The sequence below is a fragment of the Vipera ursinii genome, assembly GCF_947247035.1.
Source record: "Vipera ursinii genome assembly, chromosome: 3".
NCBI lineage: Eukaryota > Metazoa > Chordata > Lepidosauria > Squamata > Viperidae > Vipera > Vipera ursinii.
Genome location: NC_139516.1, coordinates 175,192,824 through 175,217,169, shown reverse-complemented (window position 1 = coordinate 175,217,169; position 24,346 = coordinate 175,192,824). Strand labels below are relative to the sequence as shown.

Sequence of the window (24,346 nt, the reverse complement as noted above, 5' to 3'; positions counted from 1 at the left end):
AAGTAACTATAACCATAATAGTAAAGTTGGAAGGGACCTTGGAGGTCATCTAGTCCAACCCCCTACTCAGGCAGGAAACCCTATACCATTTTGGACAAATGGCTGTCCGGTCTTTTCTTAACAATTTCCAGTGTTGGAGCATTCACAGCTTCTAGAGGCAGGTTGTTCCATTGGTTAATTGTTCTAACTGTCAGGAAGTTTCTCCTTAGTTCTGGGTTGCTTCTCTCCTTGACTAGTTTCCATCCGTTGCTTCTTGTCCTGCTTTCAGGTGCTTTGGAGAATAGCTTGACTCCCTCTTCTTTGTGGCAACTCCTGAGATATTGGAACACTGCTATCATGTCACCCCTCATCCTTCTCTTCATTAAACTAGACATACCCAATTCCAGCAACCATTCCTTATATGTTTTAGCCTCCAGACCTCTTATCATCTTTGTTGCTCTTCTCTGTACTCTTTCCAGAGTCTCAACATCTTTTTTACATTGTGGTGACCAAAACTGGATGCAGTATTCCAAGTGTGGCCTTACCAAGGCATTGTAAAGTGGTATGAATACTTCACGTCACCTTGATTCTATCCCTCTGTTAATGTAGTCTAGCACTGTGTTGGCTTTTTTGGAAGCTGCAGCACACTGCTGGCTCATATTTAAGTGATTGTCCACTAGGACTCTGAGATCCCTCTCACAGTTACTACAGTTGAGCAAGATACCCCCTATACTATACCTGTACATTTGGTTTTTCTTGCCTAAATGTAGAACCTTACTTTTTTCACCATTGAATTTCATTTTGTTAGATAGTGCCCAGTGTCCAAGTCTGTCCAGATCCTCCTGTATCTTAAGCCTGTCTTCTGGAGTGTTGGCTAATCCTGCCAGCTTGGTGTCGTCTGCAAATTTGAGTTCCCCATCTATCTCCTCATCCAAATTGTTGATGAAGATGTTGAAGAGCACTGGGCCCAGAACAGAGCCCTGGGGCACCCCACTACACACTTCCCTCCATGTAGATGCGGTTCCATTGAGGACCACATGCTGAGTACGGCCTGTCAGCCAGCTGTGAATCCATCTGGTGGTGATGCTGTCTAACCCACATTTTCGATCTTATCAAGTAGTAGGTTGTAATCTACTTTATCAAATGCCTTACTGAAGTCCAAGTAAATTATATCCACAGCATTCCTCTGATCCACTAATTTTGTCACTTGGTTAAAGAATGCAATAAGATTTGTCTGGCATGATCTGTTTTTGACAAACCCATGTTGGCTTTTAGTAATGATTTTGTTTGTCTCTAGGTGCTCACTGATTCGTTGTTTGATTATCTTTTCCAGAATCTTCCCAGGTATTGAGGTCAGGCTGATAGGTCTGTAATTTCCTGGATCCATTTTTTTTCCTTTTTTGAAGATGGGAGCTACATCAGTTATTTTCCTTTCACCTTCTGTCTATAATGTGTACTGGTATAAATCTCAATTGTAATGCATCCATCTATTACATATTTTAGTATATGTGAATAAGATTCAGCTCGTTCTGTTCCTGTGATACATCTTGGAGCTCTTTCCTCCTGGTAGATAAAGGTAGTATATTAGAATCTGGATGATACCATTTATAATAATAATAATAAAGTTGGAAGGGACCTTGGAGGTCATCTAGTCCAACCCCCTACTCAGGCAGGAAACCCTATACCATTTCTGACAAATGGCTGTCCAGTCTCTTCTTAAAAACTACCAGTGTTGGAGCATTCACAGCTTCTGGAGGCAGGTTGTTCCACTGGTTAATTGTTCTAACTGTCAGGAAGTTTCTCCTTAGTTCTTGGTTGCTTCTCTCCTTTATTAGTTTCCATCCATTGCTTCTTGTCCTGCCTTTGGGCACTTTGGAGAATAGCTTGAGTCCCTCTTTTCTTTGAGGCAGCCCCTGAGATATTGGAACACTGCTATCATGTTCCTTCTTGTCCTTCTCTTCATTAAACTAGACATACCCAATTCCAGCAGCTGTTCCTTATTTGTTTTAGTCTCCAGTCCCCTAATCATCTTTGTTGCTCTTCTCTGTACTCTTTCTAGAGTATAAATATCTTTTTTACATCATGGTGACCAAAACCGGATGCAGTATTTAGTAATACAAGGTGGCTTAGAAGTGTCCATGATAATGATATGGGAAAACAGGAAAACAGCATAGATCAAATAAAGTACCCCAATTAACAGAGAAATGGAACTAATACTTGGATTTTTCACAATTAGATGTTAATTTAATACTTTATCCACAGCAATAATAGAAAATGGTCATAACTGACTTCTCAAAGTTAATCATAGTTTATTTTTTACCCTAAAAATAATAGGTGAGAATGTATCTCACCTGCAATTTTCTTTAAAAGTTTAAATACAGTCTGTGATTGAAGGTTGCACTATCTAGCTTCTGTAGAAAGAATGTGGATGGAATGCAGAGTTTCTCATAAGTATTTTATGTACCATCAAGCTGTAGCTGACATTCATTTCATGTTTCCAGCTGCCTTCAGTTTATAAACATGCTGAGGCTGGCAGCACTAAAAGATAACAACCTGGATTCAACTACCAGCAAATCTGATTCTGGGAAGATGGCCTCACAGTCCAATCAATATTGCTTGTACCAGATCTTGGGTGGGGCAATATATACCAAAAAAGTCACCCATAGCTCAGGTACCATTTTGGCCAGGTCTAAACTCACCTCTGATCAATATCTGCCATTGCAAGTAACAGATGCTGGCAAATAATCAGGTGAGTCCTAAGTGAAATCAATGGCATTACCAGTATAAATTGATAAAAGAGAATTTAGCTCTCCAGAAATTACTTAGATGGTTACAGCTGTTTGAATTTAGGATAGTTAGATCTTTAATTAAATCACAACTGTGATTTTTAATTAAATCACAACTGTACATGTTTAAATCATACTACATGATAAGACTGAAGAATTACTGCATGTAATGTGTGAATATTAATTTTTAATACTAGGTCCAATAAAGGTCTAACATATTTGTATTGCTATTCATATATTTTCTTAATAAAGGAGAATATTTGTAGCTTAGGATGCAGTATTTGACATGAGGGGTCCTTGGTGTTCTCTGAGCTGGGTTGTTTTCTTGCAGACATTTCATTACCCAAACTAGGTATCATCATCAGTGCACTAATGATGTTACCTAGTTTGGGTAATGAATCATCCGCAAGAAAACAATCCAGCTCAGAGAGCACCAAGGACCCCTCATATATTTTCCTTCTTTAACTCCAAAGCTCCTCCATGATGTCAATAAATAGTTGCTGGGCAGATTGCTTTTTGCAGATAGCATCACAATAAAGGCACTATTTGTAGCAAGGTGCACATTTTTATAGAAAATTTGACTTCTGGGTCTTGAAGCTCAGCTATCTCTATTACCCCAACTGTTTTTCATCTTATAATGTTTTGTTATATTTAAGCTGTAAAATATTAATTACTCTCTACCATAGCCTTAATCTTTGAGTACTGATTGTTAAATAGTCTATGACTAATTAAGAAATGGCATCTATATGATAAACTGCCATAATAGCACCTACCTATAAAGTTCTATAGAACTACCATTAATTGGACATATGGAATGAGAAATGTCAGAAATAAATCTCTGATCTATTATTCTTATTGTGTTTAGTGTTTGTTTGGAATATGAAACAGCAAAATTATGCAGATGTATTCAAAGAGAGTGCAATTTACATTCTTGCCTGTTCTTTCAGGTCAGGCAAATTTAATTTTAGCTGCCAGACAGGAAAAACTGTCAAGTAATGGGTGTTTCATTTCCTTGAAACAAACAATACATTTTAGCAATAACTACAACCAATCAACTCAGAAAGATTACTTGTTATAAATCCTTACTGAAACAAAATATGCGTAGGTTTGCAATCTGAAAAAATTGCAAAAGAACATACAAATGGCAGCACACAGTTAGAATCAACATATTCTTATTTCACTTTATATTTACTACCTTGGTATCATACAATGCTTGTTTTTTCATGATGATCTTACATTTTCCTGGTATGCAAAATCTTTAATCCTTTTAAGAAAACTTGGGGTTTTTCCAGCAAAGATAAGAGAAACTAGTATGCTGTCAAATCATCACTTTGATGGGATAAAAAAGCTCATTTTGTAACAATACAGTGCTGCTTCATAAATAATTTCATAGTTTGGAAATGCATTACTTGGAAGTATATTCCTGTACTTTATATTAAAATAATGGGCCTAATAAGTTTGAAATATATCCCTGCAAACTTTAAAAAAGCCTTTTTCTGAGTATACATCATCATAATAATAACAATAATAAAATAAATTAACCCAGTATCAAAGAAGAAAAAACAGCAGTCATCTACAACATACAGTGTAAAGACTGTAACAGCCACTATTTAGGACTAAAAGCTAAAAAAACAAAAAGACCAGAACATCACCAGCAATTAACACCCATGTCAGCAGGAATTAACACCAAGAGCAATACCAGACAAAACAATCAAGCATTAAACAATACCCTAATCAATTGCCAATTCAGGCATAATTGCTGTTTTAATTATTTTAATTGGTTTTGTAATAGGTTTTAATGGTATATTTTGTTATACACTTCCCAAAGTCACTTGGTGTGAGATGGGCAGCCATATAAATTTGATAAACAAACAAAATTAAAATTAATACAAATTAAATTAATAATAATAAAAAAATAATAAATTATATCCATGGTTTATTTCTAGTATAAAAAAGCATAGATGACTTAGTGCTTGTATCTGTTTGGGCATGATATTTTATGCAGTGCTACAGAATATCTCCCTGCTGAATTTTCCTGTATTTTAGATCATGACATTTACACATGATGTAGATGTTTGTTAATTGATGTTATCAGAATGATGTATTCATATTTCCTTTTTGCTTGTTGCTGATGACTGTTGCTACTATTACTGTTATGACAGGTTCATGATGTTGAATAGCCATTACAATAATGGCTTTCTTATTATTTCAATGTACTATCTGTCAGACATGCATCATTATTTTGGAGTCGGCAAGCATTTCAGGTGAAAATTGTATTGCCAAGCAGTATTTCAGTTGATTTTGAAAACTGTCCCTTAAAACAGGCAATATGGTATCAGCTGGGACTTCCTGGTGAGCAGAGAAAACGAAGGTTGCAATAGATGCTAAACCTTGTTTGTTCCCTGTTTATCTGACAGTATCAAACTCAGTCCAGATTTAATTTCATTGAATCAGGATTGTTGTGTATGATAAATTTTATCAAAATGAACATAATTTGATTGAGATCTTATCCAGTGAAGATTTTTATATTATGATCATCATAGATAAATTGCTAAAAAGGCTTCAATCATGGCAACTAAAAATAATTGGAATTGTAATTCAACGCATCTGGAAGATATGTGCCATATTGATGAGGGTAATGTGATAATGTATCTAGCAGTATGATAGTTTGGGTCAGATTAACTATTTTATACACACACACCCTTTTCTTTTAACAATTAGTTCTCAGGTTAATAATTCACATCACTTTTGGCAGCTAAATAATCTGTACTTTCACATTTTAACGCCTGTCATTATTCCTTGCCGAGAAAAAATTAGAAAAAATTATAGAAAGCAGATAATTAAAAGCATAATGCTTGGTGTTTTAATAAATGTATTCTTGAGGATGAGATTTTATTTGAAAGCACAATAAATTTTGTTACTGACTTTTTCCCTTGTTTTTTAAAGGTATATAAAAAGAAAACTGAAGCTGCTAAGAAAGAATATCTGAAGCAGTTAGCTGCGTACAGAGCAAGCCTTGTATCAAAGGTAACATGGGTTTCAGTGGAATTTTGCAGGCTGAAACTATGAGGGGGACTAGAAATAAAAAAAAATAGTCACTACAAAGTTGGCTTCTCCTACTTGGTGTGGTATAGTGTTGGACTTCAGATATCAGAATTCCAACTGCCAAGTAGCAGTTTACCGGTGACAGTTTTGACATATTTTCCTAACATATCTAGCATATTTTGTTTGGATTACTTTAAAAATGGCCATGTTCATTTAAAAATGATGATAGAAATATATGCTGGTATAATATTGGAAGATGTGCCAGAGCATTCTCAAACCTTTTTGCCATTCTGAAATGTGCCACTGGCAAATGAACAGTGCCACTGAAATTAATCTTGAATGCTTTATTTGAATCTTGAATACTTTATTGGCCAAAGGTGATTAGACACACAAGTAATTTGTCTTGGTGCAGAAGCTCTCAGTGTACATGCAAAGCAACAGAACCATCACTATCATCGTGGAATGAAAGGGGTTTGAAGTCCACTTGTTTGATATGTAGGAGTGATTAAATAAAGTATCAATTCACAAAGCATTCTACATAACACTATTCAGATTATAAAATTATTTAAAATACTAATTAAACTTTTCCATTGTTCTAAGTTGCAACCTTTATTAGTTTTGCATGTAGTTTAACAAATTGTACATCATTTTTTAAAATATGGTGAGCTGTAACATTGTTTCTGAAAAACAAGCACTTTTCATTACTAATCCATGGCTTTTGCTGTTGTTATTGTTGAGCTAGCTAGATTTGTTACTTCATCTGTTGAAGAAATATTCATAAATACTTTGCTTCCAGTTCCAACAGAATACAACATAAAAATCTATCCCAAGAAATTTAAAAGATAGGAAGTGCATATCCACTTCAGTGTAGAGCAGAATATAGAAAGATTTGTTTATTTATGTGTTTATTTAAATTTTTTGCTACCCATCACTCCATGAGACAACTTTTACAGTGAGTGATAATTCTCCAGACTTTCAAGCAGAATTTTCTTCAAATGCCAGGAATTCAATTTGGGACCTCCAACATGGAAACCAGGCATTGTACTATGGAGTTATGATCCATTTCAGTATGTCAGATATGTGGTAACAAATAATTTATAATCTTTCAGCCTCTGAAGAATAACATCGTTTTAAAAGAAATGCTTACCTTCAAGTGATCACAGGTTTCTGAGAATCATGCATAAAGAGAATGCTTTGTATTCATGTTTGGTTCAAGGATTTCTACATTGCATTCAAGAGGGCTGAATAATAGTTTGAATTCACAAGGTTCGCTTAAGTTCTGATTGCACAGGAGGGTTAATTAATATTATTCATTATAACAGACCCAGCTAAGATATGACTGCTGAGGCTTCATGTTTATTCTTCTAAATATATTTAATTCTTATACCCTGTAACATAGAATAGCACATACATTTTGTACAATTTATAAATATTAGATTACCTTCAAAAAATCACACAGAAAAATAAACCTCTCTTACTCAGAGGTTTAAAATATATTAGCTTTTGAATTAATATACTTAAACTTTTCTTCAGGTTGCTAAATCCTAAAAATATAGTTTTCAGATTTTTGTTTAATTTTGTAATAGTTTAGTGGCTTGCCTTGTGCCCTTTGTGTCTTCACTCTTTAGCATAAATTCTTAAGATTCTTACCCTTAGAGAAATTATAAACATTTTGAACTGTGTGGAAATTATACACACATCCACACAGAGACATCCCTCCTCCTTTTCAAATTATTGCAAGCAGTATTTACAGACTCCAAAGTTTCACCAGAATTATTAAACAAATGTTACAACATTTCTGTGCAAACACTCTCTCTCCCCCCCCCTCTCCCTCTCTCTCTCTCTCTCTCTCTCTCTCTCTCTCTCTCTCTCTATATATATATATATATATATATATATATATATATATATATATATACATATATATACATATATATATATACACATATATATATACATATATATATATATATATATACATATATATATATATATATATATATATATATATATATATATATATATATATATATATATATATATATATATATATATATATATGTATATGTTTTCTGAGGTTTTCGCGGGTGCCTGTATGTGGATCCTTGGTTTTTCGGGTTTTTCCCCGCGTAGAATAGTTCTACGCGGGGAAAAACCCGAAAAACCAAGGATCCATATATATATATATATATATATATATATATATATATATATATATATATATATGTTAAATGCTTGTTAACTATATATATCACAACATGCACACAAACGTAAGTCATAATGGTCATTTTCCATTCATTTGTCCCTTCTTTCCCTACCTTTGATGCCTCCACTGTATATTTGTTTTTGTTGCAGGGAATTTCAATATCCACATTTTCTTAAATTAATGTTTTTGTTTGTTTGATTTGATTTGGGTATAACTTGGATCAGTTGTACTTTGACTCCAAATCTGGAGGCAGGGTTCTAAAACATTCAATGAGTTTTCAATTCTCTATAGTATGCAATATTTGGATATATATGTTTGTTTGTTTGTGTGTGTGTGTGTGTGTGTGTAGATATAGATATAGATATAGATATATAGATATAGATCTATGTGCATGTCACCAAATGTGTATACATACCACACTGGAGAAATGAAAGATGTACTCTTACCTATGCACTGAGAATTGTATTCCCTTTATCATTTCCATTTAATTTTGTGCAGTTTACTGAGAAAATATATTTTTGTTGCTATCATTATTAAAAGCATGATGGAGGCAAATGAAGTTATCATTTTTCCTCTGTACATTATTACAGATAATGAAGCTATTTCTGTAATGTGCATATAGGTTGATTGGTGGTGATGGTGCATATATTAGAAAGAATACAAATGGCTCTTACAGGCTCCAGTGACCCCAGAAAGCTTAAAGTAACATTAAACTTACTTTGACTTGAAAACCGAACAAATGTGATATCAAGGTCATAGAATAAGGACATATATGAATCTTCCAACGTTTATTTTGACATAGTACCACTTGCTTTCAAAGGAAGATTTTATCATTTTTTCATGGCATATTTCAATAGTTATTCCTTCAACTTCTCCTTAAGATATGAATTATTATTCAAGTACATATCTTCTGGCAAGCCCTTGGGAGTTAATACTGTATTCTTTACTACTTTTATTTGAGCACATCAAGTTTATAATATAGGTATTAGAAAATAACAATGCAGGAAACTGAGAAAAATATTTATAGAAGCTCTTTTTAATGTTATGTGAAAGCTATTATTAAATTGATCATTCCAATCCGTGCCCCCTCCTCAAATGTTAAAATATTATAACTGTACATCACACATATATTTCATGCATTGGAGGATGATATAGAATGCTTCAGTATCTATCTTACAACTTACAGATTCAAGCAAGCCTCTTATAAAATAATATAACTAATATTATATAAATAATACATAGAATACATATTAATAATATGTAAAATAATAACTTCTATGCTGGTAAATAAGGAGAAAAAGTGGGGAAAAGGAGGTTCTGAATCTTACGGTCCATTTCCTACCTGGAACAACTAGAGTGGTAGGAAACATAACATACAGAGGTCTGAGCAGGTTCAGTTTTCAAAATTTGGTATAGTACAATCAGATTTCTTCATATCCTATCAATTACACAGATGTTTATAATAAATTGCCTCTGAAATGTAGCAAATAGGACATGGGGAAAATAAAACTACAAAATGTTGCTATTTAGTGAATGTCACAAGCAATCTGTAAATAGATGTTGATTATTATCTAGAGCAGCATCCCCAGTCTTTTGGCCACCAGGAACTGGTTCCATGGAGAAAGGTTTTTTTGCAGAGCGGAAGGGGCATGGTTTTGTGTGGTGCCTGCATCCCATGGGTGGGGCTTCGCTTGTTTGTGTGGCCCGGTTGCTGGCATTCCATGGCCTGGTGCTGGTCCGTAGACCAGGGTTTGGGGACCCCTGATTTAGATGACTATATTTAGTTAATATTAACTGCGTTTTTTGAAATACCTTGGTCAGTCTTTGGTGGAAGTGTTCCCAAAGGCATTTAATCTGCTCATCTCTCACTTGTTCAACCCTTCTCACTTTAGTAAACAATATGAGAATTCCTTATTAAAATTAGTCAAGGAACAAGAGAAACAAAGAACAAAATCATGAGCAAATAGAGAGATATGCTGTGTTTGAATCAAGCAGCAACATTTAGCAAAAAGATCTGTAGGGACTGGAAAGAAAGTACATTTTGCATAATCAATAGACAGCAGAGAAATGGGAATTGAAGCAATTGTTTCTTTTATCATGATAATAAATTAAAAGCAAAATCAGTGCCAAATGTCTAGTTTGTAACTTGGGTCATCTTTGGTTTTATGTTCAAAAGTATCTATCTTTTGTCAAAATGGCATTACTAGTGGAACCCTACCCATAGTAATATGTCATCTTCATATTCCCCAAATCTGAAAACGATGTCAGGTAAATACAATGAGGAAGGAAGAAAAAGGAAAATAAGTTGCATTGTGCAAACATAAGTTTACATATAACATTAGATATTGCCTGGGATTGGATATGTTTTCCTGTTCTAGATTAAATTTTAATGAATTGCATATTCATTTATTGTATTTCTTTTGTACAAAATGTGAGTTTATTTTTCAAAAATTATATAGTCTTAAACTTTAAAAAATAATACAGTGATCCATATAGCCTTTACAAAAAGTATTCTGTTCTGCATAGATAACAGTAAAACATCAGAGACTTAATCAGCCTTGTCTGAGTCAATTTTGTCAGTGGTTGTGGGAGGGCAAGTTAAAAACAAGTACAGACTATTTGGGTTTTGTCTCTCAGAATAACTGCACATCTCAGATTTCAAATAATTGGTGGTGTTTTTTTTCTTTTTAAACAGAGCTACAATGAGCCCGTGGATGTTAAGGTATCCCAGCAACCTCAGATGATGAGCCCAAAGCAGCCAGTATTCCATGCATCCACACAGCCTCATTCAGCAATGTACTTAGGTTCCCATTACCACCAACAAACAGGAATGAATTCTCATATAACAGCCATACATCCCAATATTCCAAGGAATATAGCACCTAAACCTAACAACCAAATGCCAGTGACTGTTTCAATAGCCAACTTGGCTGTAACTCCTCCACCAACCCTTCAGATGAGTCCTCCAATTCATCCACATCTCAGTATACAACAACATCAGACACTTACAATGCAGCAATCAATTGGAAATCAGCTGCCAATGCAAGTGCAGTCTGCTATACATTCACCAACAATGCAACAAGTAAGTCCTTGCCAATTTTTAACCCAATATATCTCATGAGTAGCTTCTTTTTTTTACTTAATCAGCCAGGGCTTATGTTTATTAAGGAAACTTGGCACACGAGCACTACCTGTTGACCTTTGTTAAATGATATCTGCATCCTCAAATGAAGTATTAAATATAAGAAAAGAATTAATTCTGATCTATAACTTAGGTGTACGGACTATTCCATAGTGACCTTAATTGATGAGAGTATAGGTTTACTTGCAAGAAAACATTACAACATGACACAATTTGAGAAACATCAGTGGGAGGGAATTTATTGGGAATGTTCATATGGTGATGATTGTCAATTCACAAGTTATAATCCTTGGAGAACATTTTTTCTTTAGGAAAGAACGACTAGATCCTCAGCTCCTTAACCATATAAAACATTCTAGTTTCAATATATTATGTGGAAACTGGCATAGCCATAACATAATTCTGTTGATTATATCTCAATTTAACCTACTTTGTGGTTACCCTGAATACATGGTATTTATGAACCTAAATTTCAGTTGGACATTCTGATTTAAACCTGCAACCTTCAGCACATTTCCCTCTGCTTTAGAACATATACCACAACTATATTCAATTTCCGTGCAATGTCTCCAAGCTAAGTGGGTAATAGCATAGAAGTAGGAATATTATAGAAAATCCTGAGCTTTCACTACTTTATTGTAATGAAGAACTGTGGATTGCACTATTAGTTCTGTTATAGTATGGCATTATTTAATTTGATAGAGTACAATAGGAGTGCCATCCATTTATATCATAGCCTGAAAATAAGTTTTTACATGTGTTGTATCCTGTTTTGTAAGTCTGATCCTTGTACTATGTGTTATTCATATGTTTTAAGTTAGCACATACCAAAATTACCTAACCTTTTTCATAAGGGCAAAGATTTAGATTTTTTCCCAGTGTGCTTTAACTTACATATGGTTAAAATGAATCCATTATGTTGCCTTTTCACCTAGAGAGTTTGCTCTACTGAAGTTTCTCATTGGTCGAATTTTCTTCTAAATTCATTAGCAAAAAAAAATCACAACAGGCTAGCTAGTTAAGTTCCTTATAATATTCATAAGCAAAAACTATTATGCATTTTCTTTGTAGTTATCATAAATTTAAGTATATCGTATACATTTTATTTTCAAGTAAATATTTGATGAGTTCTAAGAAATAGACCACATAAATATGGATGTCTCTATTTGCACTACTAAAGACTTAGATATTCCTATTTAACCATGAAACGTCAATACAGTTTTCATTAAAACAATAAAAATATAACCAACATAAGTGCTTGCTTAATTCTGCACTATATACTGAACCATTATATGAAAATATGAAATCATATAGAGCTATATATTCCAGGCACCTAAGGGAAAGAGGCATGTAAACACTATTCAGAAACTCCTTGCCAATTTTCTGGTAGAACCAGTAACAGTGGGGACAGGACATAAGTAATATTTGTGGAAAGATCATTGTCTAAGCATAATGCTAGCTTCTTCATCTTTCACATTGGAAAGACAGGGGAGAAAGTCTTTATTTTCAGATTTTTGTCAACTTGACAAAGACAACATGTGTTGTGCAATAGGGAAGAAGAACGGTTTTGCATACTGAGTAATGCCTGATAATATATAAATGTTTCAAAAATGGGATTTTTGTTTTAATCATAGTGATATCAAGATTCTTTGCTAATGTAATGAGATATTGAGATAAACATTGAGAAGCACTGTTCTAACATTAGTGGAGAACATCATGTTGTCTATAATCTATAATCTCTGAGTGATAGACAGACACATACACACAGACAAACACACAAACATGAATTTTATTATGGCTCAGCTATGGCAAGGACTGCTTGCTTGTATTATCTAATTCCTAGGAAAAGTGGGCATTGATTTTAAATATATTCATTTCTACTCTTTTACAACATTTTTTTCTTTAGCACTATGATTATGCACTAGCTTTTAAAGAAAATATTGGCTTGTTTTGTTTTAAAATTCAGTAAATATTTGGTTGTATTTCATTATTTTTAGCCACTTCCACTATTCACTCCCCCTCACATTGTTTTTCTGAATGTGGTTTAGGAGAAGGAGAAAAATCATTAATATCTGTCAACTGTCCTTATAACCTTAAGGGGGAATCTTTGTGTGATATCACACAGACAGATTTTCAATTTCCTTGTGTAATAAATAGATGCTTTAGAATTTGGATGTAATTTAAGAGTTTAAAAAAACATCACATTGAGATTGATGAATAAATCAGTTGAGAAGACAAAACATAGATGCCTGTTGAAAATACCTCTCCAGACAGGCAGGAAATGAAATTAGTTCCCAGTAAAGTGGGAAGATGAGGGTCACAGTTTAGGTTTCGCTGGAGGCTTTTTTGTACTTGCTACAGGCCCACACAAAACCCCCAAGTAGGGATACAGAAATCTAATTAAAGAGCAAATGTCCCATCTGACGACAAATTAATCTTTATCAAGTGCCCTATTTTTATTTCAACTGGGAGCTAGAAAATGAACCTTCAAATGCAAGGCATGCCACAAAATGGTTGTTGATCTTATCTTGAATGGCACATTGCATAACATTTACCACTGTCTTTGACCCCTCGTGGGCTGCTTTTGAGAATAAGTAAAATAACCATTTGAAACCCTACTTTCTCAGTTTGTATTTCTGATAGTTTTCCATTAGCTTTGTGATGTAATTTTAATAAGCATTATTATAAGAACAAAAATTGTCAAATTAAATCTTAACAAACTGAAATATTAGGATATTCTTTCAATTATTTATTTATTTATTTATTTATTTATTTATTTATTTATTTATTTATTTTTATAAACCGCCCTTCTCCCGAGGGACTCGGGGCGGTGTACAGAATAAGGCAGGTATACAGATTGAACAATAGTGAAAAAACAATAGTAAAAACAAACTGGGACCCCAATTAGAGCTATCAGGCCAGGCCGGACTGCTGGAACAGGTAAGTTTTTAAGTCGCGCCGGAAGGTGCGGAGGTCGGGGGCCATCCGGATTTCGGTTGGCAAGCTGTTCCAGAGGGCTGGTGCACCCACTGAGAATGCCCTCCCCCTGGGGGCCACCAGCAGACATTCCTTGAGCGGTGGCACCCTGAGGAGGCCCTCTCTGTGGGAGCGCACAGGACGGTGGGGTGCTGACATTGGCAGAAGGTGCTCCCGTAGGTAGTCCGGACCCATGCCATGTAGGGCTTTGTATGTCATTGTTAGCACCTTGAACTTCACACGGAAGGCAACTGGAAGCCAGTGCAGCGCACGGAGGAGAGGTGTGATATGGGAGTATCGGGAGGCTCCCAAGAGTGTCCGTGCCACTGCACTTTGCACCAGTTGAAGCTTCCGAGTGGATCTCAAGGGCAGCCCCATGTAGAGAGCGTTACAGTAGTCTAGGCGAGAGGTCACAAGGGCATGGGTGACTGTACGTAAGGCATCCAGGTCCAGATAAGGCCGTAATTGGCGAACTAGTTGAACCCGGGAGAAGGCCCCCTTGGTCACAGCTCCTATGTGATCTTCCAGGGAGAGCTGCGAGTCTAGGAGGACACCCAGGTTGCGGGCCCTATCAACAGGGGGTAGTAACTTGTCCCCGATGTTAAGGGATGGGATGTTCTGAGTATCCTGGCTTGCCGGTACGTACAGCCATTCAGTCTTGTCCGGGTTCAGTTGAAGCCTGTTCCTCCCCATCCATTCCCGGACCGCTTTCAGACAGCAGGACATCACGTCGAGGGCATCACTGATGTTGTTTGGAGTTGAGATGAAAAGCTGGGTGTCATCAGCATACTGATGGTACCCTACTCCAAAGCTGCGAATGATCTCGCCCAGCGGTTTCATGTAGATGTTGAACAGGAGAGGCGAGAGGACTGACCCCTGAGGGACTCCGCAAGCGAGAGGTCCCCCTGCCAGCACCGACTGCGAGCGACCCTGGAGAAAGGAGGAGAACCAACACAGAACCGTGCCTCCCAGTCCCCTGAGGCGTCGCAGCAAGATACCATGGTCGATGGTATCGAAAGCCGCCGAGAGGTCTAATAAGACTAGGACAGAGGAATGGCCCCTGTCCCGGGCTCTCCAGAGATCATTTATCAGAGCGACCAATGCCGTCTCCGTGCTGTAGCCCGGCCTGAAGCCCGATTGGTACGGGTCTAGATAAACCGCTTCATCCAGGATCTGAGGAAGTTGGTGCACCACCACGCTCTCAACAACCTTCGCAAGGAAGCGAAGATTGGAGACTGGACGAAAGTTATTCAATGAGGATGGGTCCAAGGTGGGCTTCTTGAGGAGAGGTCTCACCACCGCCTCCTTCAAGGCGGTGGGGAAGTGACCCTCACTCAGAGAAGCAGAGATGACCGCCAGGAACCAGCCTCGTGTCCCCTCTCGAGCTACATAAGCCAGCCAGGAAGGGCACGGGTCCAGTAAGCATGTGGAGGAGCTCAACCTCCTCATAATCCTGTCCACTTCCTTAGGAGTCACAGGATCAAATTCCTCCCAGATGACTTCGACAAGACTGTCCATGCCTTGTTCTTCCAGCTCAGCCCAGTTGGAGTCCAGGCCGGTTCGAATCCGAGCAATTTTATCCAGCAGATATTGACCGAATTCCTCGGCTCGACCCTGCAAGGGTTCCTCCCTCACCTCTTGGTTCAGTAGGGAGCGAGTCACCCTGAACAAGGCAGCCGGGCGATTATCTGCGGACGCGATGAGGGTGGAAAAGTAGTTGGATTTTGCCACCCTTATCGCAGCGAGATAAGACCTGGTGAGGATTCTTAATCGCAATCGGTCGGATTCGGATCGACTGGATCTCCAATGGCTCTCTAGGCCCCGTCTCTGACGCTTCATCTCCCGGAGCTCCGCGGTGAACCATGGGGCTCGCTGGGATCTGCGCCGGGTCAGAGGCCGCAAGGGTACAACTCGGTCCAGAGCCTCCGTGGCTGCCTTTTCCCAGGCTTCCACTAAGGCATCCGCCGAGCTGTGAGCAGGGAGTGCATGTGCGTCCCCAAGCGCTGCCTGGAACCTATCAGGGTCCATTAGGCGCCTAGGGCGGTACCATCTGGTTGGCACCGCGCACCCACGGCGGGGGGTGGCAAAGGGGAAGTCTAGCCACAGGAGGTGATGATCGGTCCATGACAGGGGCGTAATAGTCGTGGCACCCCCACCGATATCATCGCGCCACCGTCCAGACAAGAACACCAAGTCTGGGGTGTGGCCTCTCTCATGAGTCGGTCCAGAAATTATTTGCCCACTGTTTTGCAATTAACAGGAAATCTGCTTAGGTAAAAATTCAAATTACAGCTTATTTATTCTTTCCCAAGCAGAAGCAGAAAAGTAGATTATTAATTCAATAGCATACTTTCTTATTGTTCAAAATATAACAAAATATAAAAGTAACAATAACAGAAAGTAAAGAACAAAAATAAAAGTAAAGAAACTGTCTAATCCAAGATGGTTGGTTGGTTGGTAGACAGACACACAGACAGACAAACAGACAGACAAGACAAAACAAGACAGATCTCAAACCAGACATTTCAAAATTAGTCATGCAGCTGTTTTCTGCAGGAGCTAGAGTGAAAGAAATGAACAGATCCCACCTTTATTGCTTGCTTCAGAAGATGCTTTGATTCATGAATTATTATGAATCAATTCAGTGGGTCAGTTGATTAATATAGATGTTGGCAACTCAAAAGGTTGAGATCACAATTTTTAAGGATCCAAAATCTTTTTAAAAATATAATCAGTGTTGGAAAGCAAACTATCTATTTTAAGATTACTTAGGGGGAGTAAGCAATATTGTTTAGCCTTTGGAAATAAAAAGATCCACTATGTACAGTTGCAAGAAAAAGTATGTGAACCCTTTGGGATTACGTGGAGTTTTGCATGAATTGGCCATAAAATGCACTCTAAATGTCATGTAAGTCACAACAATAGAAAAACACAGTCTGCTTAAAATAATACTACACAAACATTAGCTGTTGTCAGATGGAAACATTCACAGTGCAGGGTGGAAAAAGTATGTGAACCTTTGGACTTAATAACTGGTTGACCCTCCTTTGGCAGCAATAACCTCAAGCAAACGTTTCCTGTAGTTGCAGATCAGACCTGCACAATGATCTGGAATAATTTTGGACCACTCCTCTGCACAAAACTGTTTCAGTGTAGCAATATTCTTGGGGTGTCTGGTGTGAATCGCTCTCTTAAGGTCATGCCACAGCATTTCAATCAGGTTGAGGTCAGGACTCTGACTGGGCCACTCCAGAAGGCGTATTCTGTTCTGTTGAAGCCATTGTTTTGTTGAATTACTTGTATGCTTTGGGTCATTGTCCTGTTGCATCATCCATCCTTTGCGGAGCTTCAGTTGGTGGACAGATGGCTGTACGTTTTCCTGCAAAATGTCCTGATAAACTCTGGAATTCATTTTCCCATCAATGACAACAATCCGTCCAGGCCCTGAGGCAGCAAAGCAGCCCCAAACCATGATGCTCCCTCTGCCATGTTTTACAGTGGGGATGAGGTTTTGATGTTGGTGTGCTGTGCCTTTTTTCTCCACACGTAGTGTTGTGTGTTTTTCCCAAACAACTCAATTTTGGTTTCATCTGTCCATGTTTGAAGTTTGCAAAAGAGCACCTGGATGTTCCACAGCAGTACTGGCAAAATATACTGCCAAAATATACTGTCAAATAGGTCTCCCTCTATTCTTACATATGTTATATGAAATAAAGGAAACCATTTAATTGCCAGTTTTCTGGAAGGACTAACCCATTTGTATTCGTTAAATTGTCTCCCTGTTATTCCAGTCTCCCATGCTTGTTCTGGTATATTTATCTTTGATTCAATCTGTTCTTTCTCAAATTTCTTCTGATTTATATAGAAAGTCATTCCCATTTTCAGTGTTGTCACTTCCTTTTCTTGATTTTTCTATCAGCTGCATTTGTTGGTCAATTGAATCCTCTGTCTTAATATTTGATTGTTCCACTTCTTCTGTTATCTTCTGGATTGTTAATTCTTTGGTTGTAGTCAAAGTTTGGATTTGTGTATCTAAGCTGGCATCTTGATCTTTTATTTTAGGTCTTATTTTATCACAAGCTAAAATATTTGTTTCATGTATTGCTTTCAACATGGAAAGAATTTTTCCTGGTCTTCATCCATCTCTTTCACATGTTTATAAATAGTTTTTCTAGTAAAAGTTGTTTGTCAAGCAAAAGTCAGTATAGGTTTACATTCACAGTTCAAGTAGGCCAATTATGCCATCCAGGAAAGTCTTCTCTAAGGTCTGGGCTTTAACCCAAGTATCTTTTAGGAAATAACAAATTGTAATACCAAACTTCGCCACAAGATGTCACCGATGCCATTTAAAGTTTTTTTAAGTCCAAAATTTTTCTAATCCTTTTTCAAATTTTATTGCTTTTTTGTAGATAAAAACAAGTGTTTCCAGTAAAAAGGGGAAATTTTTGGTCCCCAAGTTTCAGGAACATATAAATCCAATTAGATTAAAATTGTTCTTTTTAATGCTTTGATTCCTCTGTGTAGTCAGATGCTGCTATTCCTAGAGGGTGGTATAGAAATTTCCTTCCCTCTTTTGTCACAGGGGGATAGATATTTCGAGCAGCTTTTACAGGCTGAGAAGGTACTTATTTTATTTATTTATTTATTTAGTTACATTTATATACCGCCCTATTCCCTGAGGACTCAGGGCGGTTTACAGGGAATTAAAAAATCCACCATACAAAAGTTAAAAAACCAAATTAAAAAATATTAAATTGACCCTGTATACTTAAAACCCCAGTTAAAAATTTCTCCTCAGCCTGGGCCTGAGAGCTCAAAGAGCCAGGTCTTCAGGCCCCGGCGGAATGATCAGAGGTCGGGGGCAGTCCTCAGCTCCACCGGCAGCTGGTTCCAGAGGGCAGGCGCTCCCACTGAGAAGGCCCTATCCCTGGGTGTCACCCGCCGGCAATCTCTCACCGGCGGCACCCTGAGCAGACCCTCCCTGTGGGAGCGCACTGGGCGAAGGGCGTTTGATGCCGGCAGCAGGTGTTCCCTCAAATAGCCCGGACCCAGGCCATGTAGGCCTTTATAGGTAATAACCAGCACCTTGAATTTCACCCGGAGGGCAACCGGAAGCCAATGCAGCTCGCGGAGTAGAGGTGTTACATGGGAGTATCGGGAGACCCCCATTACAACTTAGGATAAAGAGAAGATCAGATCTCACCCAGTTTCATCCATTTGCTTTCGAAGTGCTTGATGGTGAATTTGGCTTCGGCTGTCTGCAGCTTAATGACGGGCCACATTGCTATGGCCGGTCTTTCCTCTGCCAGTTTGGACGGCTGTCCTGGATTGAGCAGAAGGGCTGCCGCCCTCTCATGATCAAGCGGGGCTCCTACAGAGTGACTTTCAACCCTTTCCAGGGTACCCCAGCGAAAATGGACATGGAAGATGGAATTCTTCCAAGCGTCCACAACAACCACAGCGGCAAACCAGAACTCTCTTTCAAATTTTTAAAAGCTGAGTTTTCTTACCCCAGCTCCATGAAATTTCATTGCATCAGCCCCTTTCTCCATCCATCTAGAAGTGGATGAAAATTCATTTTATTATTTTTCCTCTTATTATTTTATTTACAGGGTGTTTTTCTATTTAAGTAAGCCACCTTGAGTCGCCATGTGTGAGTAGGCAGCAATATTATTATTAAAACATGATGATGATATCTAGTTTTGGAATGAATCATCTGCAAGGATGGAGATATGCCCCTCTGTAAGATCTACTGTTAGTTTTGGGTAATTCAAAAGATTGAACACCAAGATGAAGGTGAAAGGTCGCAATGACAGAGCTATATGAAATCATAATTGTGACCATATTTCTTCTGTAATGACTTGATATGACTACCTATATATGAATTTGCTTTATGGGAACAAGTTTGGAGTATTTTTGATATGCCTTCAGTGATGCTGGTCCAAGGTGTTCAAAGAAACCTGCATCCTGAAAGAAAGAGATAACCACGATATTTGCAGACTATTGTGAAGGCACGTTCTGACATGGTCACTAAAAATAGTCTGATACCAAATCAGTCTATTAGCAAAACAAGAGACAGGTAGAAACTGTCCCTTATGCCCAGAAGAAAATTTCTAGCCACTTACATTCATAAATGTGGAAAAAAGGTGCATACATTTCAACCTTGAATTCACTATAAATAGGGTTTGCATTTGATTCACAGCATTCAGCAGAATTCTTTCATAACTGCTTCATTAAATTTGCTGCAGAAAATTTATTTATTAGAGCTTTGGTGTCTTTGGAAACTTGATTATTTCCATTTCTTGTCTACTCAAATGAGAGACGTCTGAAGGCTGCAGTAACATTTTTACTAAAAAAAATTACTCATATTCATATTGAGCTTGATGCTACTTGGGCAGAGTATAATGAGATGACAAACAGATATCTTTGAAGTTATCTGGGATTCATTTTATCTTTTGTAGTCTGAGAAAGGGATAAAATTCCCTGCAACATCAGTTTTGCCACATATGGGATAGACTCATTCTCTGCTTGCTCTTTTGGGAAATTGAAGAGAGAGGAAGGGTGTAGTTGGATTCTTGAGGTGTGTATTACCGATCTGACTTTTCTAGCTACATTGAAGGAAGTGGTGGTACATGTGCCCTGAAGAAAGGGTATTTTGAGTAAATGTAGCTGAGGAAAATTATAAGATTTGCATTGTCAAGGATATTATATGGACAAGAATGTTGATTCCTTTCAGGTTTGAGACATTGACATGGCAGAGAAATTGCATTTGTTACTCAGGTGACTTTTGTTGGTATATTGATGGAAGAAATATAGCTCTTCAGTCCTATTAAACTACCTGGCAACATTCAGTATCATTGACCATGGATTCTTGTATCATCTACAAGAACTGGGAGTAGAAGCATTGTTTAATCGTGGGTTCACTCTTTCCTGAGTGGTTAGTTATTGACTACTTGTGGGGACAGAATAGTTTTGTTCCTGGTTGCTATAGTGTGAGGTACCACAGTGGTTAGGCTATCTCTGCCATGTTGTTAAAAATCTAGATGAAACCATTGGAGAAGTCATATGCCAGTTTTTGAAGGACCATTCTCCTTCCTCCAGGACTGCTTCCATTCAATATATCTAGTGGATAAAAGTATAGCCTAGACCCCCTATTCCATGGGGTTCCTCAGGTTTACCCAGAAATACAGTGGAACTCCTGATCCAGTGTTTGAAAGATATAATAGGAATGCAGAAAACATATTAAAATTTAACCTTTTAAAAATTAAATACTGTTTGTGTATAAATAATACAACTCAAGTCAACTCCAATGTTGGCTGTGGATATTGACATATTTATTCTGAAGGGCAGAATATGACTTGAAGGTCCTCCTGCATTCACAGCTCCTACTTTCAGATTCACAGCTATCTCATAAGATGAACTAATCATTTGGAACTTGTCTTATATTGTTTTCTTATTTTAACTTTGAATTTGATGAAGCCGTTCATGGAACTGACATGGATTGCTTGCTTTTACTTGCTTTTAATAACTATTAAAATGCAGTTAATCATTACTGAATTATAATGATCAAGAATGGAAACTGAATGTGCATATATGAAGAGGCTCAAAAAATTATAAAGGTCACAGGTTGAAGATTGATGTCTTATACCAAAGAAATCATTCATGGATATATTGGTTGAAAATATACATTAATCTTACAATTTTTAAAAATTATATTTTACGCATAACAACTTGATGAATGTAGGGCTGGGTATTGAAGTTATTTCATTTCATAGTATTCAGTTAATTTATTGGATGCGCTTGATTTCTTGCTGTATTTAGTTCTTTTGAAGTTTTTTATGCTGGAGTTTAATTGTATATCTTAAGTTAATTTTATAAAGGATTATACAAATCAGAAATGTCAGGATAAATTATATATATGGATAATTGTTTAAATTTAGTATTCTTTAAACAAAATATTAGCCTTAGTATGTCAGATAGCACGTTTTTAAAAGGTATTAATCATTCTTTGATGCATACAACGAAAGGACAAATACACTGCGGTTTGCTGTATAAGAATACTTCAGATGGTCTTTAACAGGGTTACGTGACTCTACCACATTACATTTGCCTGGAGAAAACTGTATTACTGTTTTGTTTCAAATATATGTCTTGCGTTTTAGAGTATTCCCAAGTCTTCCGGTTGCCTTCCGAGTGAAATTCAAGGTGCTAACAATGACATACAAAGCCCTACATGGCATGGGTCCGGACTACCTACGGGAGCACCTTCTGCCAATGTCAACACCCCACCGTACTGTGCGCTCCCACAGAGAGGGCCTCCTCAGGGTGCCACCGCTCAAGGAATGTCGGCTGGTGGCCCCCAGGGGGAGGGCATTCTCAGTGGGTGCGCCAGCCCTCTGGAACTGCTTGCCAACTGAAATCTGGATGGCCCCCGACCTCCGCACCTTCCGGCGCGACTTAAAAACTTGCCTGTTCCAGCAGTCCGGCCTGGCCTGATAGCTCTAATTGGGGTCCCAGTTTGTTTTGACTATTGTTTTTCAGTATTGTTTCAATCTGTATACCTACCTTACTCTGTACACCGCCCCGAGTCCCTCGGGAGAAGGGTGGTTTATAAAAACAAATAAATAAATAAACAAAAACAAATAAATAAATTACATGACCATTATAATATTAAAGTTTCACTTAAAAAATACAAGAAATCTTCTCTGTTAAAATATCTAATACCTTATAAGAAACTGCACTAGACTGAGCCAGTTTTATATTTCCTGATAGAGAAATGTGTAAGGCAGAAAACCATGACTAAAGAAGGCATTCTTTGTAGTGGTTATATTGTTGATAACTTGTTAGCAACAGTGTCAAGGCAGTGATTGCCTTGGAAAATAGAGAAAGATACAAATGTTATCTAAAACATTTTATCTAGCCTGGTAGCATTTTTGTGATGTGTGCATATGTCGCTAAAAAAAAGTATATGTGTTAAATAAATTTATTTCCAAGTACTGAATTTGGGTGGAGTAGAAATTAATAGTGAGGAGAAGGGAGATCCAGTTTTCATTCTATCCTGACAATGGAAAATTAGTTGGGGCTTTGAGAGCTAGTCACATTCTCTCAGCCTAACTTAGTTGTTATGATGATTATAAAGGAGAGGCGATCCTATGGCTATCACCTTGGCCTTCTAAAAGAAAAATAGGATACAAACATAAGAAATAAATAGTTTGCTGAAACATGCCTATTTCCCATAAACTTTGCTAATGAAGGATATGTTTTTGTAATACAGGTGGTCCCTGACCTATGACCGCAGTTGAGTCCAAAATTTATGTTGTTAAGTGAGACATTTTTAAAGTGAGTTTTGCCCCATGTTATGACTTTTCTATTCACAATTGTTAAGTGAATCATTGCAGTTGTTCAGTTAGTAACATGGTTATTAAGTGAATCTGTCTTCCCTATTGATTTTGCTTGTCAGAATGTCACAAAACGTGATCACATGACCCCCGGGACACTGCAACAGTCACCAGTTGCCAAGCATCTGAATTTGGATCATATGATCAGCAGGATACTGCAACGGCCATAAGTGTGAAAAATGGTCATAAGTCATTTTTTTCCAGTGCCGTTGTAACTTTGAACAGTCACTAAACGAACTGTTGTATGTCGAGGACTACCTGTACTTTTCAGGGTGCTTTAAAACTTATTTTAAAAATTAGTGGTATCCTTGAATTAAGTAGAAGATGCTCTTTAAGCAGGGGAGGTAAGTGTTTGTTTTATGAGTTGTATGTATCTTTATCAGCCTTTATAATAATTTAGATCTGTTTGCTTTCTTGCAAAACCCATATTGCATGCATACATGTATAGCTGAACATGAAAGTGAATCAGAAGTACTTGTTTTCATAGATCTGTTGCTGTGTACATATATGTATGATGAAAAAACCTTTCAAAAGAACCTCTCATGCATGCAAATAACTTCTTCCCTTTTGTAAGTCCAAGCGTGAAAGAAATGTTGCAAAACATATGTTATAGATTTAAAACAATATCCAGTCTTAATAATTGTAAAGTCACTACATTTAAATACAGTTAACTTGGCAGTTAAAAGAAACAGCTATCATGTGGAAAAGTTGAAAAAGTACCCTAAGGGAAGAGCAGCATAGGAGATTAGGAAAGTATTATGTGTTCCACAATTTAACAAGATATCACAGAACTAGGATAAAAATTAGCATATAT

The 24,346-nt window shown here is 37.3% G+C and overlaps 1 protein-coding gene across 1 annotated transcript in view; it reads left to right on the top strand.

Moving 5' to 3' along the window:
- The window catches only part of TOX (thymocyte selection associated high mobility group box), a gene marked incomplete at both ends in the record, with an annotated part of 225,648 nt that overhangs the window by 198,266 nt on the left and 3,036 nt on the right, over positions 1-24,346 (top strand). The window contains 2 exons of the mRNA XM_083361215.1: positions 5,712-5,792; positions 10,712-11,098. Coding sequence (XP_083217341.1) covers positions 5,712-5,792; positions 10,712-11,098 — 468 coding nt within the window. The remainder of the gene's footprint in view (positions 1-5,711; positions 5,793-10,711; positions 11,099-24,346) is intronic.